At 46.1% G+C, this 20,697-nt stretch overlaps 1 protein-coding gene across 2 annotated transcripts in view; it reads left to right on the forward strand.

Moving 5' to 3' along the window:
- The first annotated feature begins 802 nt into the window (after positions 1 to 802).
- Positions 803 to 20,697, forward strand: part of DCPS (decapping enzyme, scavenger) — a 55,213-nt gene continuing 35,318 nt past the window's right edge. The window contains exons 1-2 of one of the 2 annotated variants that reach the window (XM_067563557.1): positions 803 to 991; positions 8,521 to 8,689. In XM_067563557.1, coding sequence (XP_067419658.1) covers positions 806 to 991; positions 8,521 to 8,689 — 355 coding nt within the window. In that variant the 5' untranslated portion in view covers positions 803 to 805. Of the gene's footprint in view, positions 992 to 5,111; positions 5,146 to 8,520; positions 8,690 to 20,697 lie in introns of those variants that run through there. The other variant, XM_067563566.1, reaches the window with a different exon arrangement.

A 20,697-nucleotide genomic window follows, 5' to 3' on the forward strand; every position in this document is an offset into this window, starting at 1 on the left:
TTTAAAAAAAAATGTGACTCCTAAACTAATTAACAGATCCTCTTGAAAATCATTCTCAGTTCGAAGTGCTGTCAGGGGGAGGAGACGCAGTATTTTTCACACCGTGATGAGGTTAAATCCCCGTTTCAACTGCCCAGCTTAACTTTAACTGTGGCCAAGGAACTGGCCCCTGCGTTATTGGCAGTGGCCGGTGATCAGCAGCACGTGGAAAGTTCAGGTAGCCTTTCTGCATCGCAGGGGCCCCGGCCATGCTGGCAGAGTGGATGGAGTGCTTGGAGCTAGAGGCAGAAGAACGATGCACCAGCTCAGCAACCCTAAATAGGGTTTAACCGACCTCAGTAGGTTAGTGGGGCTGTGGGACGTGTGGGGGTCCCACCTTCCCAGGGGCTGGTAACCCACCCTGAAGCCTTGCTCCGCCTCTTTCTCCAAGGCCCCGCCCCACCCCATGCTCCGCCTCTTTCTCTTAGGCGCCACCCCTCCATGGCACACAGACACCCCTGCCCTGCCGCCTCCCTTCCGCTTAGGGCTGTGTCACAGGTCCAGAAAACGGGCCCCCAGGACTTGGCACCTGGCAGCCGGCCGCACAGGCAGAAACCCAGACTGAGAACGGGACAGGTGCCAACAGTGCTTGAGTTTCCCTCCCCCCCCCCCGGGGGAGTGAGTGGAATCGTCCACCCTTCCCCTGCTCCATTCCACCCGTGGTTCCCTCCAGTAGCAGCCCCCGCCCCGCAGGGGGCGCCCTCTGCAGGGCAGGCCGGAGGACTGAGTGCCCTCTCCCCGCCCCCCCTCGTTAGTACCGCGGCGCATGCGTACTCCGCTAGCAGGGATGGCGGAGGCTCCCGGCGCGAAGAGGCAGCGGGAGGGGGAGGAGGCGGCGGGCATGGCCGAGCCTCCGGCCGGCGGCGGCGGTTCCTTTCCCTGGGCCGAGCTCCGCGTGCGCAGGGTGCTCAGGGAGTCTGCGCGGGACAAGGCCATCTTCCTGCACGGGCAGGTAGCGCGGGGCGGTGCCACGGCCCTTCCGGCCGCGGGCGGGGGTGGGGGCGGGGCCGGGCTGAGGGGGCGGGGCCTGTGCTCTGAGCCGGGGGGCGGGGGTTGGTGATGGGGGGAGAGGGGGGCAGGCACCGCTCTGAGCTCGGGGGGGGGGGGGTTGGTGATGGGGGAGGGGCAGGCACCGCTCTGAGCTCGGGGGGGGGGGGGGTTGGTGATGGGGGAGGGGCAGGCACCGCTCTGAGCCGGGGGGGGGGGGGGTTGGTGATGGGGGAGGGGCAGGCACCGCTCTGAGCCGGGGGGGGCGGTCATGGGGGGGGGCAGGACCCGGACCAGGACCAGCTGAGCGGCGTCTAAAGGTCTGAGACCCTCTTTGTGCCGGGGCCCGTTAAAAGATATCTGCCAGCCTGTCTTTAAACACCACCTATTTTCCTGGTCTGGACACGACTTGGGAGCCCCTTGTGTTTCCTCCCGCCAGGAGCAGACTCCGTCCACCTCGGCTGGGTGTTTCTTTGGTTTGTTTCAGAGGCAAACTGCAAAATAAGAAAAAAAAACTCTCACTTTTGACTTGAACATTTTGTTCTTGGTGTTTAAAAACTGCCTGGAGTTGCCTTAAAAAAAATCTCTTCCCCTGCATGTTTGCTACATATGAAATATCAGGATCTTTTCTCTTTGCTTGCTGGAAGATTAAGGCCTCATGTACACTTGAAAATAGATCAACCTAGCTACGTCACTCGGGACTGTGAAAAATGTCATGCACTCAGTGCTGTCATTAGGTTTACCTAAATCCTGGTGTAGACGCAACTAGGTTAATGGGAGAATTCCTCTGTCAACCTAGCTGCTGCCTCTCTGAGAGGTGAATTAACTACATTGATGGAAAAATACCTCCTACACCGAAGGAAGAGATCACCTTCAGCGCTGTAGCTGTACTGCTGTAGTCGCTGAACTGTAGATGTGGCCATAGGCAAGAGTTTTGCAGCCTCTGAATAGTGACATCACAAGGGCTGTAATCTTACTTGATGCCTCCCAAAACGATGGATGGGGGAGGAATTGTTAATTCTTAGAAGCAAGAGCAGACTTTAGACTTCATAAAAGGCACAAATGACTCTTAGCACTTTGCAGTTCACCTTTTAGCTATTTTTATCTTTGTCTCTAACTGTCTTTTGTACTGACATAGTTACTTCAGCTGAGGGAGAGACATCATGTTCTTTTCTCCTTGCTTCACTTGTGATGCATGGGTTTTAATGTCTTCTGCTCCCCTCTGGAGAAAGTTCATGTGCTATTGACATAGTAATAAACCATAACATAAAATAAATTGTAGTGCCACTTTAAAAGTATTATGGATTTTTGTAGCAGACCCAGCTTGGTTTTCTCCCACTCGGTTTCCGAGGGATAAAATGAGTAATGCATATGTAATCACCCAAGGGAAGTGGTGGGAATCCCATTGCCTCAGCTGTTAAAAACTCGCCTGGAGAAAAGACTTAAAAATATGTTGCAGGGTACAATCTTGCCTTTGTCTCCAGGTGAGATGGACTGGATGAACTAATGGGTCTTTTGCACCTTTATGTTGCGATGATGTATATTTTTCACTAGGTTACAGTTTGCCCTAGCTGATACCTACAGTGCCCGTTAATATTTTTTCCAGCCCTTTTCTCAGTTCTCTGCTTGGCAGTGATATGATGGAATTGCATTCCTTCTGCGCTCTGGGTATGTTTGTGTGCTTTTTATTTTTTTTAAGAAGATTTAAATCCAGTTTCCATTATTAAAATTATCCAAGTAAATCAAATCCTTCTGTCATGTCCAGTAAATCCCTGGAATGTAAGAAGCTTGGAGCAAATAACTTTTAAAAACCAAAACCGGTGGAGTGGGCTTCAAACTATATGAGGAAAGCACCTCTGGTTCTGTTTTAATGAGCAAGGTAGTTGTCATGGGCGCTGAGTTGCCTCCAAAGTCTGAGGTGAGCCAGAGAGAGCAGGACTGCATCATCTCATGATTTCAGCAGCTCCTTGCTTGAAATGTGGATGAACAGAAGCAAGACCCACCAGCCTGGATCTCTCATGAAGATTTATTACTGCTCTGTGCGGCTGCTTTGAGCTTGGAAAAGAATTTGGATTGACTTGGACAGAAAGAGGAAATGGCAATCATTCTGGTTGTAACAGTTTCATTAACTGTGAGAGCCGGTCAGTTGGACTGGGGACTTCTTGTCTCAGCAGTGATAATTATACATTGCCATTTCATCCAAGGATCACAAAGTGTTTTGCAAGCTTTAAGGAAGCCTCACAACACCGCCAGGAAGCAGGTATCTCACTCATTTTCCAGATGGTCAAACTGCAGCAAAGGGATGTTCAGTGACTTGGCCATGGTCACATAGCAAGTCAGCAGCAGAGCTGGTGATGGAACCCTGGAGTGTTGATTCCCAGTCCTGTGATCTACCCACTAGATCATCCACCTTTCCTCAAATGACATGGTGCTGAGACACATCATCATAGGAGGTAGCGCGCTGCCTGTTCAACCAAATGGGAATGGCGGGGAAGCATGGAGGAAATTAATTGGGCTTTAGACTGACTAATGCTATATTTTTATTTTTTTTAAGCGTGGTAGCTACAGAATCTGAATATTTTTTATATCTTTGTGACTCCATTGTCCTCAAGGGAGTTACTCCTGCCTGGCACTTGTATAAGAGGTCAGATTTGAGCTCTAAAGGTGCAAAGCCATTGTACTAATACTGATTCAAATTCAGCTTTGCTGTGAGTGGCTGCAGTTTCCATTGAAGTCAAAGGGAGTTGTGCACCTGCTTTCTACCAGGAATGAAACTAGCCCCAGGAATGCCGGGGACAGTTAGTGGATGAGAGAGGGGTTGCTTTTTCTTATTACGTCTTAGTGTTGTTTCTGCTAGACATACTGCTTTTCATCCCTTTGGTATGTATGCTACACTTGTTGTGCATATCCACTGAATGTCAAGTTGGTGCTAGAAATGCTGCTTTTTCCATTTATACCACCCTTCACATCCCTGCTGATTTGACCTGGAGCTGTCCTTGGGAGTTGTCTTTGGTCTGGAGTTTAAGTATTTTGTAAAATGGCTTTGTGAACACACAGTGCTTTCTGCATAGAGTAAATGTTTTTGCATTGTCTGTCTGAAATCTAGGCACTGCTGAGATGATGCTTAAGATTTTCAGCATGAGCGGACTCAAACATAACTAATTCCAATCCTGAACAATACCGAGCGGAATACAGATCCCCTACCTCAGTCCCTTGACTGCCTCTTTTGTAATTTCTTTACAAAGTAACTGAACCCTGAAGAAAAACAAGTTTTCAAAGGTACCAGCCAAAAAGCAATCTCCCATCTGAGAGTCCTCTGAGGTTTTCCTTCCTGCTGCTGTATCATGCTAGATTCAAAGGAGATCGTGCTAGGGCAGCAGGAAGATCATGTCAGTCCTTATCATTCTTGCTTTAATTGTCCCACAAAGTCCTTTAAAACTCTTCGTCTTCTGCACAAATGCAGGGTCAAGAAAACTGCCCCCAAAAAGGAAGTTGTATTATTATTTACAAATTGTTAATTTGGGGCAACCATAGAGTGCTCTGAATGTGAAATTAGAGACAGGCAAAGAGTCAGAATTGATCAAGAAGAGAGTGAAACAATTGTAGCTTCTCTAATGCATGTTCAATTTGCTGAGGGGGGGGCGAGGGGTTTTAAATAAATGCCAAGGATGCTGTAATGGGGTGGCAGAGCTCTTCTGTTGTTCTACCCTATTACTAGGTGTTTGAAGCCTGCAAGAAAATGCTGACTGATTCCTACTGTCTCCCCATGCCAAGTGTAGCTTGTTAACTCCACCCTGGCTTTAAGGGAGGCGGGAAAGTCCTCTGGGCAGTGGGATGTAGGGATGAGACGTCCTAAAGGACCATGCCTCTAAAGAACAGCCATGCCTGGAAGCAATCTTGGACTGGAGTTTTGATTTTGCGTTAGGTTTGTTAATAAATCCAACCTCTGTGTATGCGTGTGTGTTGTGCACCTGTGCAGCATGTTTGGCTTTTGTTTTGCAGCAATGTGGCAATGCCACCTGCTGACAGATGTCTAGAACACAGAGAGAGATCCTTGAATACAGCGATGAGAGTAATATGGGAGTCGGTGTCTGCGATAGTTCTGTAACTCACTAAATGGTGGGTGTGATGTAAATGAGGGGTAACACTTTCAAAAGCAGCCAAGTCTCATTTTCACAGGTAATTTAGGTGCGTTTGTAAGGTTTACCCAAGGAAAATAGTAATACATAAAACAGGTCTGTCTCTTTATAGGTGGCTGTAGATCCTCTCTCTTTCTGGAAAGCCTGATGATACTAGAACAGGGCTGCGAGCCAGGTGAAATGGTTTTATTCAGCAGACAGTCAGCAGGATGGTGCTCCTTGTGGCTGGGTGTTTCCCACTTCCTAGCTACTGTGGAGCATTACCTGATCCTGTCTAAGCAATGCTGGACATAGAAAGGAACACACAGATTACCCAACCTCTCTCTGAACCACGCTGGGAAACTCTTTCCTCTGTGTCCTTCTGCTTGGGAATTCCTACAATCCTGACACTTGCAAGTCTGCTTGAACGTAATTGTGTCCTCCAGTACTGAAATCCATAGCACTACTTGCCCAGTTAGGTCCACGCTCTTCCATTCATTTTTGTTAATGGAAATTGACCATTGCTTGGGTTGCGTCTGGTTAGTTCATCAGGTCTCTCTTTCCCTAAGTGAATTCAGTACTAGTAAACAATGTTGGACTGACAGCTGTAAAGTCCATCCACACAATATGCTCAATACAATCAAGAGCAGTCTTCGCTTCCACGGTTTGGCTCAGTTTGCCTTACATGAAGGGACCCTCCCACTGGAGTACGAGAGGAGTTCAGTCTTCATGAGCCATTTGAACCCCAGCCTCTGAAGAGACTACCAATTGTGTTGGCTTTTGCGGTGTGGAATTTGCCTGTTGGACAAGATATGGCACATATTTATTATTTATTCCTCCCAACTTTGTCACTAAACAGCCTTCCCTTCCAAACCGGCCTGGCTTCAAATCTGAGAGGTGCAAAGCGCCAAGCTGCTCAGATCTGTATAAGCAAGTCATGAGCTAATTGATAGTTCAGATTCACATATCCCCACTGGTATAAAGCCAGCTGTGTACATGCCTGAGATTCCATCTGGCAAAATCCAGAAGACCTGGTCCCAAATCTTCAAACAAGCTTTTGCTTTTTAATACCCTGAATAGTCTGCGTTTGACCAGTGACAGGCTTCAAAACCAACTGGAGGGGGAGGTGAATATGTTTTTCAAAAATAGCCCCATTAAACTAGCCTTATTAAAATGTCTTTCCATTGAGAGAGACTTTTTTTAAAGATAAGTTTAAGCATGTTAGAGTGGTTCAACAATTGCTTTTAAGTCTCGTACTGTTCCAGTCCAGTTTACTATGCTGTGAAGCAGGGAAGTATTGGAGTGCGGTGATTTCAATTGGTCTTGGTAACCAAGCATTGGAAACCTATCTAAAGCTTTAGATTATTTTTCTTATTAGCATATCTATTACTTTTCGCCTGGAGATCAGTTTTTCATGTTTAAAGTGAAATTGAATTGCAAACTAGATGTTAACTCAAATGCTATAAATAAGACGGATGGACTTGCCACTCGGGCCATAAAATGGGAAATTTGTAAGTACTCTTTTATTTCAACTTTTACAGCCATACAGCAGTCTGAAAAGGTCTGATTGTAGCTCACAGCTCAGTATATAAGCTTGGTATACTATTGGGTTAGTTCCTATTGTCTCCAGTAAATCCACCTTTGAGAGAACTGAGGCAGATGATGAAGTGTCAGGAAATTGCAAAATGTCTCATAATTTCAAAGCAGCATGTTAATCTTGGATGAATAAATCCTTTTGAGGAGAGGACAAGAGTTTATTAAGTTCTGTGGGCCAAATTCAGGCACCTGGTGTAAGTGGGTCAAGTTAGATACTTGTAAGGGTGTGTGAGTTGGAATAATGTACATGCTGAGGGTGTGAGTTAAGGCATCTAAGTCTGGGACGGTGAAGGACTTTAGCTTACCACTTCTTGCATCCTCCTATTGGTTTGTCCTTCTTATTACACTGCTCTCTTCTGGTCCTGTGGTATGTAAATTACACCAGCTCACCGTTGTGTAACTTACCCCACCAGACATATCGCCTCTGAATAAATCTGTGCCATATCTTGTACAGATGATAGAAGAATTTGCACCTATACCTAATTACTGCATAACTTGGAACAAAGCAGAAGTATAGCAAATGCTGGGTCTAACCATCACTTCCCCATCACCTCAATAGATCAGATCCAAATCTGAACTCTGTAGTTCACACCCATCTCAAATTCTTGGACAGCTTTTGGTAAAGGCCTTAGTTTTGTGAGGAATCCCTGATTGCTGAAATGGGTACATAAATCAGGTGGCATTCCCAGTCTGCTCCAACCAAAGTCTGCACGCACTGTGTCAGGTCAAATTCACCCCCTTTCCTGAGGTGTGGCCTTATTAACAAAGTAACTGGTAAGGTAACACAAGTTTCACCTCAGGTCTTTCCCTCTTTCTGGGTTGGCTGATTCTTCAAAAGGGTCTCTCTCCCAGATCCTATATCCTTCTGACCAGCAGTCCAATCCCACCTCCTGTATGTGTGGAATGGAATCAGCGATGTCAGGAGTCAGCAGAAATCAGTCATCATCTCCGTGTGGGGTTCCAACACCTGCTGACAGGCAGAGACAGCCCTGGGACTCTGTTACAGTAACCCAGGACAGAACCGCATTAATTAGCCCCCAAATCCCATAAGAAACAGAAGACAAAGAGAAGGTGGATGTTCTTATTTCATCAGTAGCCCAGGGCAAACACCCTGAAAAGTGCCTGCCCCTTGGAGCATTCAGTAGGGGAGTATTTGTGTGTCTGTTTTGTGTGTTAGCTGCTGATGCAGTTCAGGGCAACTGCACCTGTACTTCCTCTCAGTGGTCCAGCAAGGGCACCCACTGTCAGGCTTCCAGCGCCCCAGCTGTTGGCTGTCTTGGGTGAAGACCCGCGCGTCTCTCTCCCTTCAAACCAGGGTATTTCCAGTCTGAACACATCACACACACTGTTCCAAAAAGACTTTTGCGCTTCCTTGTATCTTCCAGAGATTGCATTAATCTTGTCTTCCTGCTAAAGAAGTTCCATACAATCTCACAAAAGTACATACACATTTGCATTTCCAATACAATGTACCCCAAAGGTATTAACCTTAAATCAATAAGGTTTAGCTTAATCCAATAAAGTTCAGTCAGGGTATTGCTAGTCTGTCAGAGCCTCCATTTCTCTCCCTTACGTAGCCCTCAGGCCCTCTGTAGAGGGAAGAACAGTATCTACAGCCATGCAAGTTAAGTGGCCAGAGGAAAATATGCTACTGACTGTGAGCAGGTGGGCTAATGCTAGGAAGCCACATGGCTACTGCAGTGATGAGGACGGGGGGTATTTAAGTGCTTAGCTAGAATAAGTTTGGTGTACGCAGGTTGATCTTGACTTCTTACTGTAGGTGAATGGAGGCTCTGAAGGTGCAAAGGATGCAGTAGTGATCCTGGAGAAGACTCCCTTCCATGAGGAAAGCATCTCCGATCTGCTGAAGAAGCACACGAAGTTGCAGCTCCAGATGTCCAATGATATCTACAGCACCTACCATCTGTACCCGCCTCCCCAGCTGAGTGGTAAGCAGACAAGTGTCCCTAGACTCCAGCATCTTTTGGTGTTGAATGTAAAGGACCTGTGCAGTGGCGGCTTCCCATGTCTTAGTCAACGTATTGTGTGCGTTTCAGGTGGAGGATGCTGTTCACTGTTACTGCTGTGTTATGGTGAGGGAAAGAGAACCAGAGTGACAGGATAGCTCACCCTGTAGTTAACCATGTGGCTTAGCTGATAAAGCTCTGACTCTGAGCCCTGGTCTACACTTACCTGGAGATTCAGCTGCAGTCGACGGGAGTTATGCAAACTATGCAGAGTAGCTTGCGTAACTCCCATGGATTGCTGTGCTTCCCTTCTGCGTGCCATCTTCATTGCACTGTGCCGACGGGAACTGCATTCCTATCAATGCAGCGCTACGCTGTTTGAGGGGGTGGTTTTCCTCAGTCGATTTCCTGGTCGATCGAGCGGGTCTACACTGACCGCTCAATTGATCCAGAAAGATCCATCTGGCGGTGGTGACTTTGGGCTAATGTTTTCTTGTAGGACAGGCAGTAACATGCCAGCAGTGGAACTATAGATGCTTGTAACCTTGAATGTCAGGTGCAAATGGGCATCTGGGGTTATCTACCTTTTAGATACCTTTGTAGTGATTTCACTCTTTCATGCATAACAAACTACAAACAGTAACGGGTTAATAGGCAAATGAACTGAGTGAAGGACTGTCCCACAGTCTGGAATTTCACCATCTCCTGATGGCTGAGAAGCCTCTGTTTTTCCTAGAGATGCAGTAAATGTTCAGTGCAGTAAGGAGATGGTGGGATTTGCACTAGCCTAATCAGTAAGTCCCCAATCTGTCTGTTTTTGGCGTTTCTAAGAACTGTTCAAGGTAATAGCTAGTTACAAAATTGAGATTTGCATTGAGCTTGTTTATAGAGAACCCAGCTCTTCATCACTCCCGGTTCAGTGACTTGGACTTGGAGTTTCCTCCTACTTCCCCTCTTGTTCTCTCTCCTTTGTTACTGTGGGAAGGCTTTTTTCCAGAGGGCGTTTGGCACCATGCTTGGGAGAAACCTCTCTGATCTGGTCTCAAGGATGCTGATTTTAGAGCCACAATTTCTTTCTGTTACATTGACTAGGACCAAACATATGCTGTCCAGTTTTTGATCAATCCATTAATCATGTAAAATTTGTACCATATAGCAGGTGGCTATAAATAGGAAGCTTTTACCTTTGCATGAAGTCACATCCTAATCGTAGGGAAATGCCTTATTTCTACTCAAGAAAGTATGATACGGTGACTGTTCCTGTTGTCCAACACAGAGAGAACATTGCAGAAGCTGCTGTATGCACCAGATCCTTTGCATGGTTACTATTCAGTAATTCAAAGGAATCTTGCTTTGTAGCTTGGTATTGTTTAGCAGTGCTTCTGAGTTGTCTGTTTCAGTGGGTGATAATGAGATGCAATGGTTTCCACAAGGTGGCATCATTGCATTAGAATTCCAGAATCTCTTTCTGTACTAATATTACCGAGTCACTGATATTTGATTTCTCTTTTACCATCTTGCTGGTTGTCCAATCTCGATGACAACCCATCACTGCAAATAAAATAGAAGCCTGTGAAAAAAGACCAGCCTTGCATTGTCACCTGAACATTGCCAAATTCCTTCTTTGGTGGGACCATTGCAGGGAACAAGATCTGCAGATGAGAGCTCTCCATAGTGAAAACTAGTCACTGGTGCAAGGAAGCCACATCTCGGCCACTGTGAATCTAGCCCTCTAAAATGCCAACTAGTACAGAGACTAAACAGCTGGAATAAAAAAGTAATTACATGGATGCTCACCTCTTATAGCAATACCAACACCTGCTATATCTCGTGTGGCATTGGACTGACTGACATGTGGAACATGAACAATTGACAGTTTGGCTTGGGCTGTTTAGTGAACTGAGTTTTGATGCCAGGAACTCCTGAGTTGTAATCTCTGCTCTGCCACTGTCTCCTCTGTAGCTTTAGGCAAGTCACTTGGCTGCCCTACCTCACTCTGCCCATCTGTGAAATGGGGATAACATCTACCTGCGGGCATGTTGTGAGGAATAATTCATTTGTGTACGTAAACCATCTGAGGTCCTTGGATGGAAGGGTCGGTAAAAGCACAAGGGGAGGGTGGGGGGAAAGTAGTTCGGGTTTGTAAAGTTCTTTGAAAATATAAAAAGTAAAATGGAAATACTGAGGTCAGAGAGCTCCTAGGCACTGCAGGAAGCAGTGTTGGTGACTAAGTAATGGGTGCTCTTTCCTCTGAATCATAAACAACAAATGCCACACATAATTTGGTACCCTGCGATACCAGTGGCGTCATCCTTCAGCTGCAATATAAAACCCAAGCCCTGCTGACTTCTGGCTATTAAAGATCCCATAAAAGGCCCTTTTTGTTGCAGTGTCCTGACTATATTCCCAGCCCAGGTAATTCCGTTCTGCCTCCCTACATTTCCCCTGACCTTTCAGTTGGCAATGGGATTCTTCATCTACTGACTTAAATTATGTAGAGCTATAGTATGCTTTGTAACAGCTGCCATGTTCTACCCCAGAAGTGGCTGCATTTCTCTGTTGATTTCACACTAAAGTGATTCCTATTTGTAAAGGGCTTTGGGGTGAATGGTGCTATATAAATGGTAAATTGATATTTTTAAGCTTGAAATGATATGGGCAGTTTCCTGATCCAGCTTTTTCTGCACGTTAGACTGCTGTATGAGAGAGCTGGCTGTATGCCTTAACCTCCTCCAAGCCAGATTGCTTTACCATGCTGACTGTACCTAACAAAATGAAACGTCCTTACCAGTGCAAAGAGTAAACATTGCTCCTCTATCAAAACTACATGCTACAGCCATGAATTTAGTGCCCAGTAGACCCATCTATGGCCATAGGTACTTATTTACAGCATTAAAATACATTAATGATGTCAAATAGCAGTGGGGAGAAAAATTAAACAAAAGCTAAGTCAAATCAATGCATCCTAACCGGCAGGCCACTAGATCCATGCTGAATTGTCAAGAGAGAGGGAGTTCCAAAGGCAACACTGAGAGAAACTCTTCGCCTAGAAACCCACCAGACTGTCTTAAATGCCACACTAGGATATAAGGCAGGAGTGGGGAACTTTTTTTCTGTCAAGGGCCTGATGGTGGCCCTGGCAGCGGGGGAGAATTCGGCGACGGGGGGGGGGGGAATTCGGCGGCGGCGCGGTTTCGTGGCGGCGGGGTTCCGTGGGGGCGGGGGGCAGTGCCCGCCGCCAAAAAGGGGCAAACGGTGGCAGGGTTTCGGCGGCGGGCACTGCCCCCCGCCACGGAACCCCGCTGCCGCCGTGAAACCGCGCCACCGCCGAATTCCCCCCGCCGCCAGGGTCAGACCTAATGATTTCGCGGGCCGTCTACGGCCCGCGGGCCGGACGTTCCCCACCCCTGATATAAGGGGAAAGATGTGCTTCCTGAATAATCAGGCCTGGGACCGCTAAAGGCTTTATAGGAAATCACCGAACCTTTGAACTACACGTAAGTCTGGCTTTGGGGCCTGATCTAACTCCCTTTGAAGTTGATGAGTCTCCCGATTAACTTTAATGGGAGTTGGATCATGCCAATTGGCCAGTAGCTGTTTTATGCTTCCAACATCCTAACTCTTTGGCTGCATTTAAGTGTTGCAAGTTTAAGGATCATTTTCCCTTTATGCTCTCCCATGTCTTGGCCAGAGCTCCTCAAAGGTGTGTCTGAAACATTCACTTTATTACTCTAGTAAACTTCCCTTTCTAGGATTGTCCCCTACCTTTACACAAACTGATGTCAATAACCAAACTTTCATAGGTTTCTAAAGTGCTAGTTAATTTTTTACATCGGTTTTTATTATATTTCCATGTGTTGCGGCTTTGTTATATATAGCTGCCTAGTTCACACCTCACTGATAGCATCTTGCTGTTACTGGCCCAATCTTCTTGTAACATAGAGCGAGTGGTTGTGCTGTTGGCTTCCCTGTATGAAAGAGAATAACCTCCCAGCTTTCTCAGGTTAAGGCTGGGTTAATCCTCCAGGCTGCACTGACATTTGCTGCCTATCCTGAATGTCTAGCAAAATGGCTTTTTCACTTCCTTGCAGGTTTGCAAGTATGCGTTTTGCTCCTAGGAAGATAGGACAGAAGCAAGTGAAATGGGGATGGAGATATTGCCTATTTGTAAGGTTAAGGCTTTGTCACGCTTATTTTTAGTAAAAGTCACAGACAGGTCACGGGCAATAAACAAAAATTCACAGAGCCTTTGACCTGTCTGTGACTTCACTAAAAATAATGGGAAGCAAGGTGCGGGGTAGAATGACAGCTGGAGCCCTATGCGGGGGGCTGGCTGCCCATCAGCTGTGAGGCAGAGCTGCCGGAAGTGGGGCTGGCTGCTGCGGCCTGGGGCTGGCCCCTGAACAGTTGATCCTGCTGTCAAACAGCGGAGCAGCTGATTGGCAGGGGCCATCCTCCCTCCCGGGCCACTGCTGAGTGGCCGTTTGGTGACTTGGTGCAGCCGCTGCTCTGTCCCGGAGGTCCCAGAAAGTCCTGGAATCCACGACAGAATTGTAGCCTTACCTATTGGTAGAATGTAGCACGGGGATTTGGAAGACCTTGGTTCTGCTCCCAATTCTGCCGTGGACTTGCTGTGAAAGTCACCTGGGTTCTGTTCCCTCTTCCTCACTTCTTCAGCTGCAAAGTGGGGATAGTAATTTACCTATTGGGAAATACTTTGAGTGCCTATGAGCTGTGCACAAACTGCTTTGAGATCCTCATATGGAAGGTGCTATAGAAGCACTATGTGTTGTTAATACATCTAATGCCATTTTTCTGTTCCTGAAGGGGCTTGCTTGTTTTTTCTCATCTGTATTTGGATAAATTCTCTCTCACACATACACACAGGCCTTCAATTTGCTTTAGCCAATGAAGGAGAGTGAAAAGAACTTGGCTTACTGTGGTTTGTAGACTACAAGGTATAGAATGTGGGATTAGGGGCTAGGAGTGATCATGCTGAAGGATTTTAACAGGGACTTGCATTAGCTGTGGCTTAAAGAATGGCCGGCTTGACAGCTGGAATACCGAAGTTTGTCCAGGTGTGTGTTGTCTCACATCTGCCGAGTGACCTGAACTTGTGAGGTTTTCTCCCGTGGTCCTATCTGCAGCTTCCCCTCCCTCTGGAAAGCGAGGAGGTGACAGCTCTGAAGAGCCACATCTATTTTTGTGCTTTATAATGTTTAAAAAAATCCAGCTAGAGGGCATCAGTAGGAGGGTTAATGGAAATCTTGGGGGCGGGGAGGGGATGCAGAGGCAACAGGAGTGCTGTATGTGCATACAATGGATTATTGTACCACATTGCAGCAGAGACCCGGACAGCAGCCCATTGCACTGCCGGGGTCTGATCAGCAAGATCAGTGGAGGTACTAATTCCCTGCCATTTGTTAGCAACAGTCCTTGCAATTCAGATCGGAATCTGTCCTGTGCAGTGGCTCTGCAAAGGCTTCTAGTAAGCCTCTCTTTACTAGAATATGGATGACTTATGGGACCCTTAATCTCGTCAGCTTCCTACACTGACATCTCATTAAAATTTCACAGAGCAAAATGTAAGTGGGGTAAATAATGAACTCGGCAAGGAGAAATCTTCCAACCTTCCAGCTCTTTTTGGCAGTTTATGTCCCACTTTCATAGACTGAAATTGATTTTTTTTTTTAAAGGAAATTCTTCTTAGAAGGAAATGGGGCCCTTCATGTACCAGCTGCCTTGCTCCCTGAAGAGCTTCAGAAACTGCAACATAGACATCTCCTTGACTAGGCTCTGCAGGTTTCTCTGTGCCTTCCCAGATTCATTACATCCTGCTATGGACTTCAAAAATCAATGGAGTCTAATCACTTGACACTCTCTCCTGCACAGTTGGTACTGGTGGTGGGTGGTGCTCTCCTGGGGTCTAGCAAGTTGCTGTATGGATCTTGGTAGCCGCATATGTAGACCAATCACTTCAGCTGACCGAGTGCAGAGATTCTGGCTCTCTGTTTTTAAAGAACGCCTTTCACTGGAGATAACAGGTTAAGTCCCACTTGGATCTCAGAGGCTTGTCATTCTTGCAGAAGAGTGCATTGTTTTGAAAGAAGAAATTGGAATCTTGAGCAGGGTCACAAGGGCAAGATGGGAGTCGGCAGGAGAAATGACGATAAATAGGCCTGAGGCAGGGAAAATGCAAACCCAGGGACAGTTTGAGGCTTAGTTTCAGGGTTCATCTATGGCTGCAAATTTGCTATGTCAGGAAACACAATAATCTCCTCGCCAGGTTATAATTCAGTTTTCTCTTGCGTGTGTAGGTGGGGTTAAACAGCATTTGAACCAAGTTATGAAATTGTGTATCATGGTTAAGGTTAAGATTTTGTCACGGTTATTTTTATTAAAAGTCAGGGAGAGGTCACGGGCAATAACAGAAATTCACGGAAGTTGTGACCTCCCTGATTTTTACTAAAAATAGTTATTTATGACAAAATGGGGCTGACTGGGGGTGAGAGGGAGTCTCCCCAGCTGCCTGCAGAGCTGGGAGCTGGGGGACCCTCCACCACCCTGTGAGCCCCACAGAGGCTCAAAGCTCTGGGGCATCCCCCCCTGCCGATGACAGTGGATTGGAGCTCTGGGGACCCCCCCCCCCACTGTCCATGGCAACAGGTAGTTCTGGGGACCCCCCACCCCAGGGGTCTCCTGCTGGTGGCTGTGGTGTGGAGCTCCAGTTCTCTCCTTCTCCCTGACCATTGGGACACGGAGCTGGAGGCTGACTGCTCTTGCCTACCAACTTCCCAGCTGAAGCAGAAAATGTAATGGAGGTCGCAGGAAGTCATGGATTCTGGGACTTCTGCGACATCATCTTAGCATGGTTAAAGCATGGCGTTTTCCCATCTCTGCAGGCAGGACCAAATTTTGGAGTTATGTGATTTCCCAACTCGGTAGAAGAATCCTCACTGTGCCAATTTTACTGAAGCGAAATCTGTCCATCCGAGGGATTTCACAGTGCCCATCTCCTAGCATATAAGCCCCTAGTTTGCGGGAATGTCACACACAGAATAGGCACTTCACCCTTTGAAGTTAAGGGAAAGTCACTTTCTGCACACCATTTCGACAGAGGAATTAGCATCTGCAACTATAAATGCAGGAGCCCACTGTTAAATCAATTACATAAGGAGTAAACATATTGCTGCAGAAGGATCAATATCTTTCCTCTTTCAATTAGCTGACTTTAGATGGAAGTCTCAAAAATCAGAATGCCTTTATTTCTGTGGCCCGTGTACTTTTCACTTAGTGCTCTGCGCTCTCTGTGAGTTGAACGCCATGGCAGGTTCTGATTAGCCCGGAGTTTCCTGATCACTGCATGTGGTGCTCCCCCACTGCTTCTGCCGCCACCGCCAAGTGAAGCTGATGCCTCGCCCTTCTATGGTGTAAGGCTATTCAGATGCTGTTTAATTAAAGCTTGTGTGGTAAAGTCAGGCCAGATGGCTCCAAAAGGGTATTAAAAAAATTGGGGACCTTGCAGCGTGGAAAGCTCTTGTGTACAAATAAGCTGCACTAAATGAACTACTGTGTCAAAGGCTGTTGACAGATTCATTGCATGGACGAGGTCCTCTCCTCATGTCCATAAGATCATCAGTGTCTCCCAGCCATCTGTGCGCCATGTCCTGGCCTAATCCTTGTGAAGAGTCTGGGATACAGGCAAAGGTCAAGTATTGCGGGAGAGCTCTCTGGCTGGGAACCTTGCCTTTGCGGCCCGGTGGGTCTCTGAGAATTACAGGCTGCCATCCAGTTGCATGAGGTGCATCAAACATATTCTGAAGGTGCTGTACATAAAATCTAGGGCAAGGGGAGTCCATTATTTTTTGTCAAGGTCCAGATTTCTTGGTCAAGGTATAGTTAAAGTCCAGCCTCCAGAGAAAATAATTTTAAAGAAAACAATAATGATGATAATCAGTAAATAAAAACATACCAGGGCTGGTCTGTGAGCCCTAGAATGCTAAAGGCCCTTTTCTGGGCCGGCAGAGGAGAGGTTATTGCAGGTCAATTAGAGACACCTGGATCCAATTAAGGGCTACTCCAGGTGTACTTAAACCCTGCCTTCCCTAAGGGCAGGGGGGAACAAAGGAGAAGGAGAGAAAGGAGCTAGATTGCGTAGTAGGAGAGAGGAGGGTAAAATGCTCGACTTGCAACAGAGAAGGATGAGAGAAGGAAACAGTGTTGAGGGATGCTGTGAAAGTTTTCATTTTCCAAACTAGAAGGAAGAAGTCTGCTTGGACTTCAGACGGGATTATTGTTTGAATTACTGTAGCACCTAGCAGCCCCAGTCATGGACCAGGACCTCAGGGTGCTAGGTATTATACAGACACACAACAAAAAGATGGTCCCTGTCCCAAAAATGATCGTCGTTCATATCTCTCTTGATTCTTATAACAGTGCCCGACATCATAGTATAAGCATCTGTGTCCTGTTCTTTATTCTTGCCTTCCGTTTCACCAGTACCCATAAAAACTGGTGTGACAATTTTTTTTCTCCTTTGATGTATAAGGAAGGCCTGAAAGGTGTGTTTAACATTTTTGTTTTTGCTTATTTTTATCTTGGAAACATCAGAAACTCATGACTGTTTTGCTAGAGGGCTCCTTGGAGGACTTGAAGTCGATTGGGAGGTTTCTTAGTCCTTCACTGACACGGTGAATCTATTGTTTTCTAATCATTAGAGGTTTCTATACCGCACTCATCACTGTAGTATCTGAGCGCCATCCAGTAGTACCTTGAGCAACGTTACTACACATCTGTCACGTTTGTTCTGTCATCCTCTCCCCAGAGGGAGAAGTGTGTAGAGTGGAGTGTCTTGTTTGGGTATTGTGTGTGTTTACATACACCTGTTGTTCTGTGTTTATGAAAATGGTGAGGTTTGTGATGGTACTTGGTTCCTGGGGAGTTTGTTCCATGGTCTTGTACTGCGCTCAGAGAAGGTTCTGTCTCCCGCACAGAGGAGCTTTACTCTTACTGTTGGGGGTTCCAGTTTTGCCAGAAGAACAGAGTTGTTGACCACAGTCTTTGTCCCAGAGCTTTGGTTGGTTTTTTAGATATCTGGGGCCCAGGCCCTGGAGTGCCTTGAAGATAAGGACCAAGACCTTGAACTTAATTTGTAATTCTATGGGAAATCAGTGTAGAGTGGCCGATAAGTTTCATATGTCTGAGGTAGCCTGTGTTGCGGAGGAGATGTCCCAAAACATCGTAAACTAGTTAGTTTCCTAAATGATGAAGGCTTTGTGAGCAGGTATGTCACACTGCTGTAATCAAGCTGAGAGGCAACGAAGGCGTGAATAACTGAAGCCAGGTCTTTGTCCACCAGGATAGGATGGAGTTTCCTAGCCAAGCAGAGGTGGTAGAAAGCATTTCTCATGGATGCTGGTATGTGAAAGCTCAGCAGCATCAGCAAGGGGTCCAAGAGCACTGCTAGACTATGGGCTGAATTCACCAGTTGGGGGTATGTATCTTCAACCAACAGAGTCTGCACTGTGGCTGAAAGCTCTTCACAGTACTTTTGTACGCCCGCCATCAGCACCTCTGTCTTGCTCGGGTTCAGTTTCTGCCAGCTGTTCTTCATCCAAGAGCTGATTTCATCCAAGAATTAGGCGGCGTTGGTGGTAGTGCTGTGGCTGTCTGTGGTGAAGGATAGGTAAAGCTGTGTATTATTTTGTATGTTGCTGGCACTTGAGTCCATCTGGTCTGCCCAGCTCACCTAGTGATTGCATGTAGGCGGTGAGAAGAGCTAGAGAGGGAATGACATCTCTTCTCCCCTATGTTCTAGTTTGTGTGAGTTAAACAACGGAAAAACAGCTCAGTGTGCTGCACATTCAGAATAAATCCATTCCTGTCTTAGTCAGACTTCAGTTTCTTGCTACTTGTGGGATCCTCATCCTGTTAATTCTGTCATCATCCCTTGAGTTTTCTGGGAAAACTGGAATTGGCAGGATGTGAATTTCTTATGAAAAAAAGAAGTAGAGGGAAAAAAAAAACCCTTTCCAATTCTGCCTCTGTCCAAAACAAAGAAGAAAATAGGATTGTGTCCTTTTTTTTTTTTTTTTAAGCTTTCTTTGCAGGCCACCTTTATATCCTTGTCCATCAGGAAAGAGACACCTATGTGTAAAGTGGGAAATTCATCTGAAAATAATTTGGTGTCAGTTGGCTTTTGAGTAACCTGATGAAGCTGTCTTGTTGGAATCAGACCTGGTTCGTGACACTGGCTGCAGGGGGCAGTGGGGACCTGCTGTTGGAGAATGTTAACCAGTTTCCCACATCTATAAGTGGCTTAATAATCAGAAGAGAAAGTGTTTAACTTCTAAAAATCAAAGCAGTTTTCATGATTGTTTTAAACCAATCATTGATCTTGAGAGAGATCATTTGGAGCTAAACCTTTGTGATCCATCTACATAGATCTGTGGAGGCAAACATTAAGTATTATTTTAACGTGCTGGAAAAGTGGATTGAATTGATTTCCCTAAAACCAGTGTTCTCTGTGTACTGCTGGTTTAAACAAGTTCCTGTTGCACATTAATGCCTATTCAACAATTTTCTTTTTCTCATTCAATAGGCAACTTACTGTAAGTTGGAAAATTTGAAATTCTGCCAAAACACAGCCCCATGTTCCATAACTAACTTCGCTGAATAAGAGAAGAGCAGAGTTTGCTTACACAGCAGTAGAGTTTCTGACGCCAAAGGCTCCATCAATAAAAGCCAGATATTAAGCTACATATTTCTTCATTTTTTATTTGTGCTGGTCTGTTTGTTTAGTTGACATCTGGTTTCTTTTAAGCTACTATCCAGAGCCTGTCATTCATATTTTGTGGGATAGCATGAGTATTCCAACTGTGTTTAGTAAGCAGTGTTTCCAGATTCCAGCAAGAGGTGATCTAATCCAGTCTAGCCACTGAGATGATGTGTTTTCTGGAAAATCTACACTCTTTATTTTAATGGCACCTGGAAGCACTGTTGTAGTTGAAGGTCTTTCATTATGAACCCTGTTTTGGAGATGTTCTAGTTAGCTATGCACAGCTATGCATTTTAATGATTAGCAAGTACATGGGTATCTGTCCTGTGTAGGAGAGTAGAGTGCTTCTGCAACACTTGGAGTGAAACTGACTAGTCTCTTGAGTTCCTTCACACTAGCACATCAGTGACCCAGATTCTAGTAACTTGGTTGTGCTGAGCACAGGGGTGGAGAAGTTGCAGAGAAGAGTCTAGAAGCTAGGGAGGAAATGACTGGCATACAGGAAGTGATACTACTTCTGAGGTGGCCACATCCAGAAGTATCCTATTCCAGGCTGCAGATGCAGAAGATACTCTCAAATCAGCTGCACCATGAAACTCTTTTTATCTTTGAGATGCTCTAGTACTTTCAAGTCTCTCTCCTTTTGTCAGTCAGTTGCTGTCTGGACCACACTACATCCTGAAACAATTAGTAAAGCTCCAGAAGCAATGCAGGATGGGAGGATAAAACCTGGAAACAAAAGAAGACTAGGGGAGAGAACAGATGTGAGAGAACAGCCTGGGAAGGGGAGGCTGGACTCAGGAAAGAGCTTACAAGTAAACCTGTGCTTCTTGCTACTGGGCTGTTTTTAGATGTTGACAATTTGCTTTCAAGTCCTGCATGGTTGGGGAGCTAGTTACTTGAATTATTTCTTCTCCCACCCCCAAACCCTTCCTGTACCTTATAGCAGTGATTGTAACCAGCTAAGTGATGGTAGTCCCTAGGTGTGGACTGCTGAGGACCAGATCATGGTGGAGTTTCCCCAGCTTGCTCCCTGTGGCTGTCCACTGGAGTTAATGTGTTGGCATTTTAAGAAGGTTCATTTTACAACCAAGCATTTGCCTAATAGGGTCTAAATTATGGAGGCATTTTTCTTTTTCCTGGTGGGTGGGTGGATAATTAGGGCAGGGTTTTCATTACAGCCAGCTCTTGTCAAGTATGAAAGGGCTTGATG

Source organism: Emydura macquarii, unplaced genomic scaffold, assembly GCF_026122565.2.
Source record: "Emydura macquarii macquarii isolate MOO-44397 ecotype Brisbane River unplaced genomic scaffold, CSIRO-AGI_Emac_v2 contig_312, whole genome shotgun sequence".
Lineage (NCBI taxonomy): Eukaryota > Metazoa > Chordata > Testudines > Chelidae > Emydura > Emydura macquarii.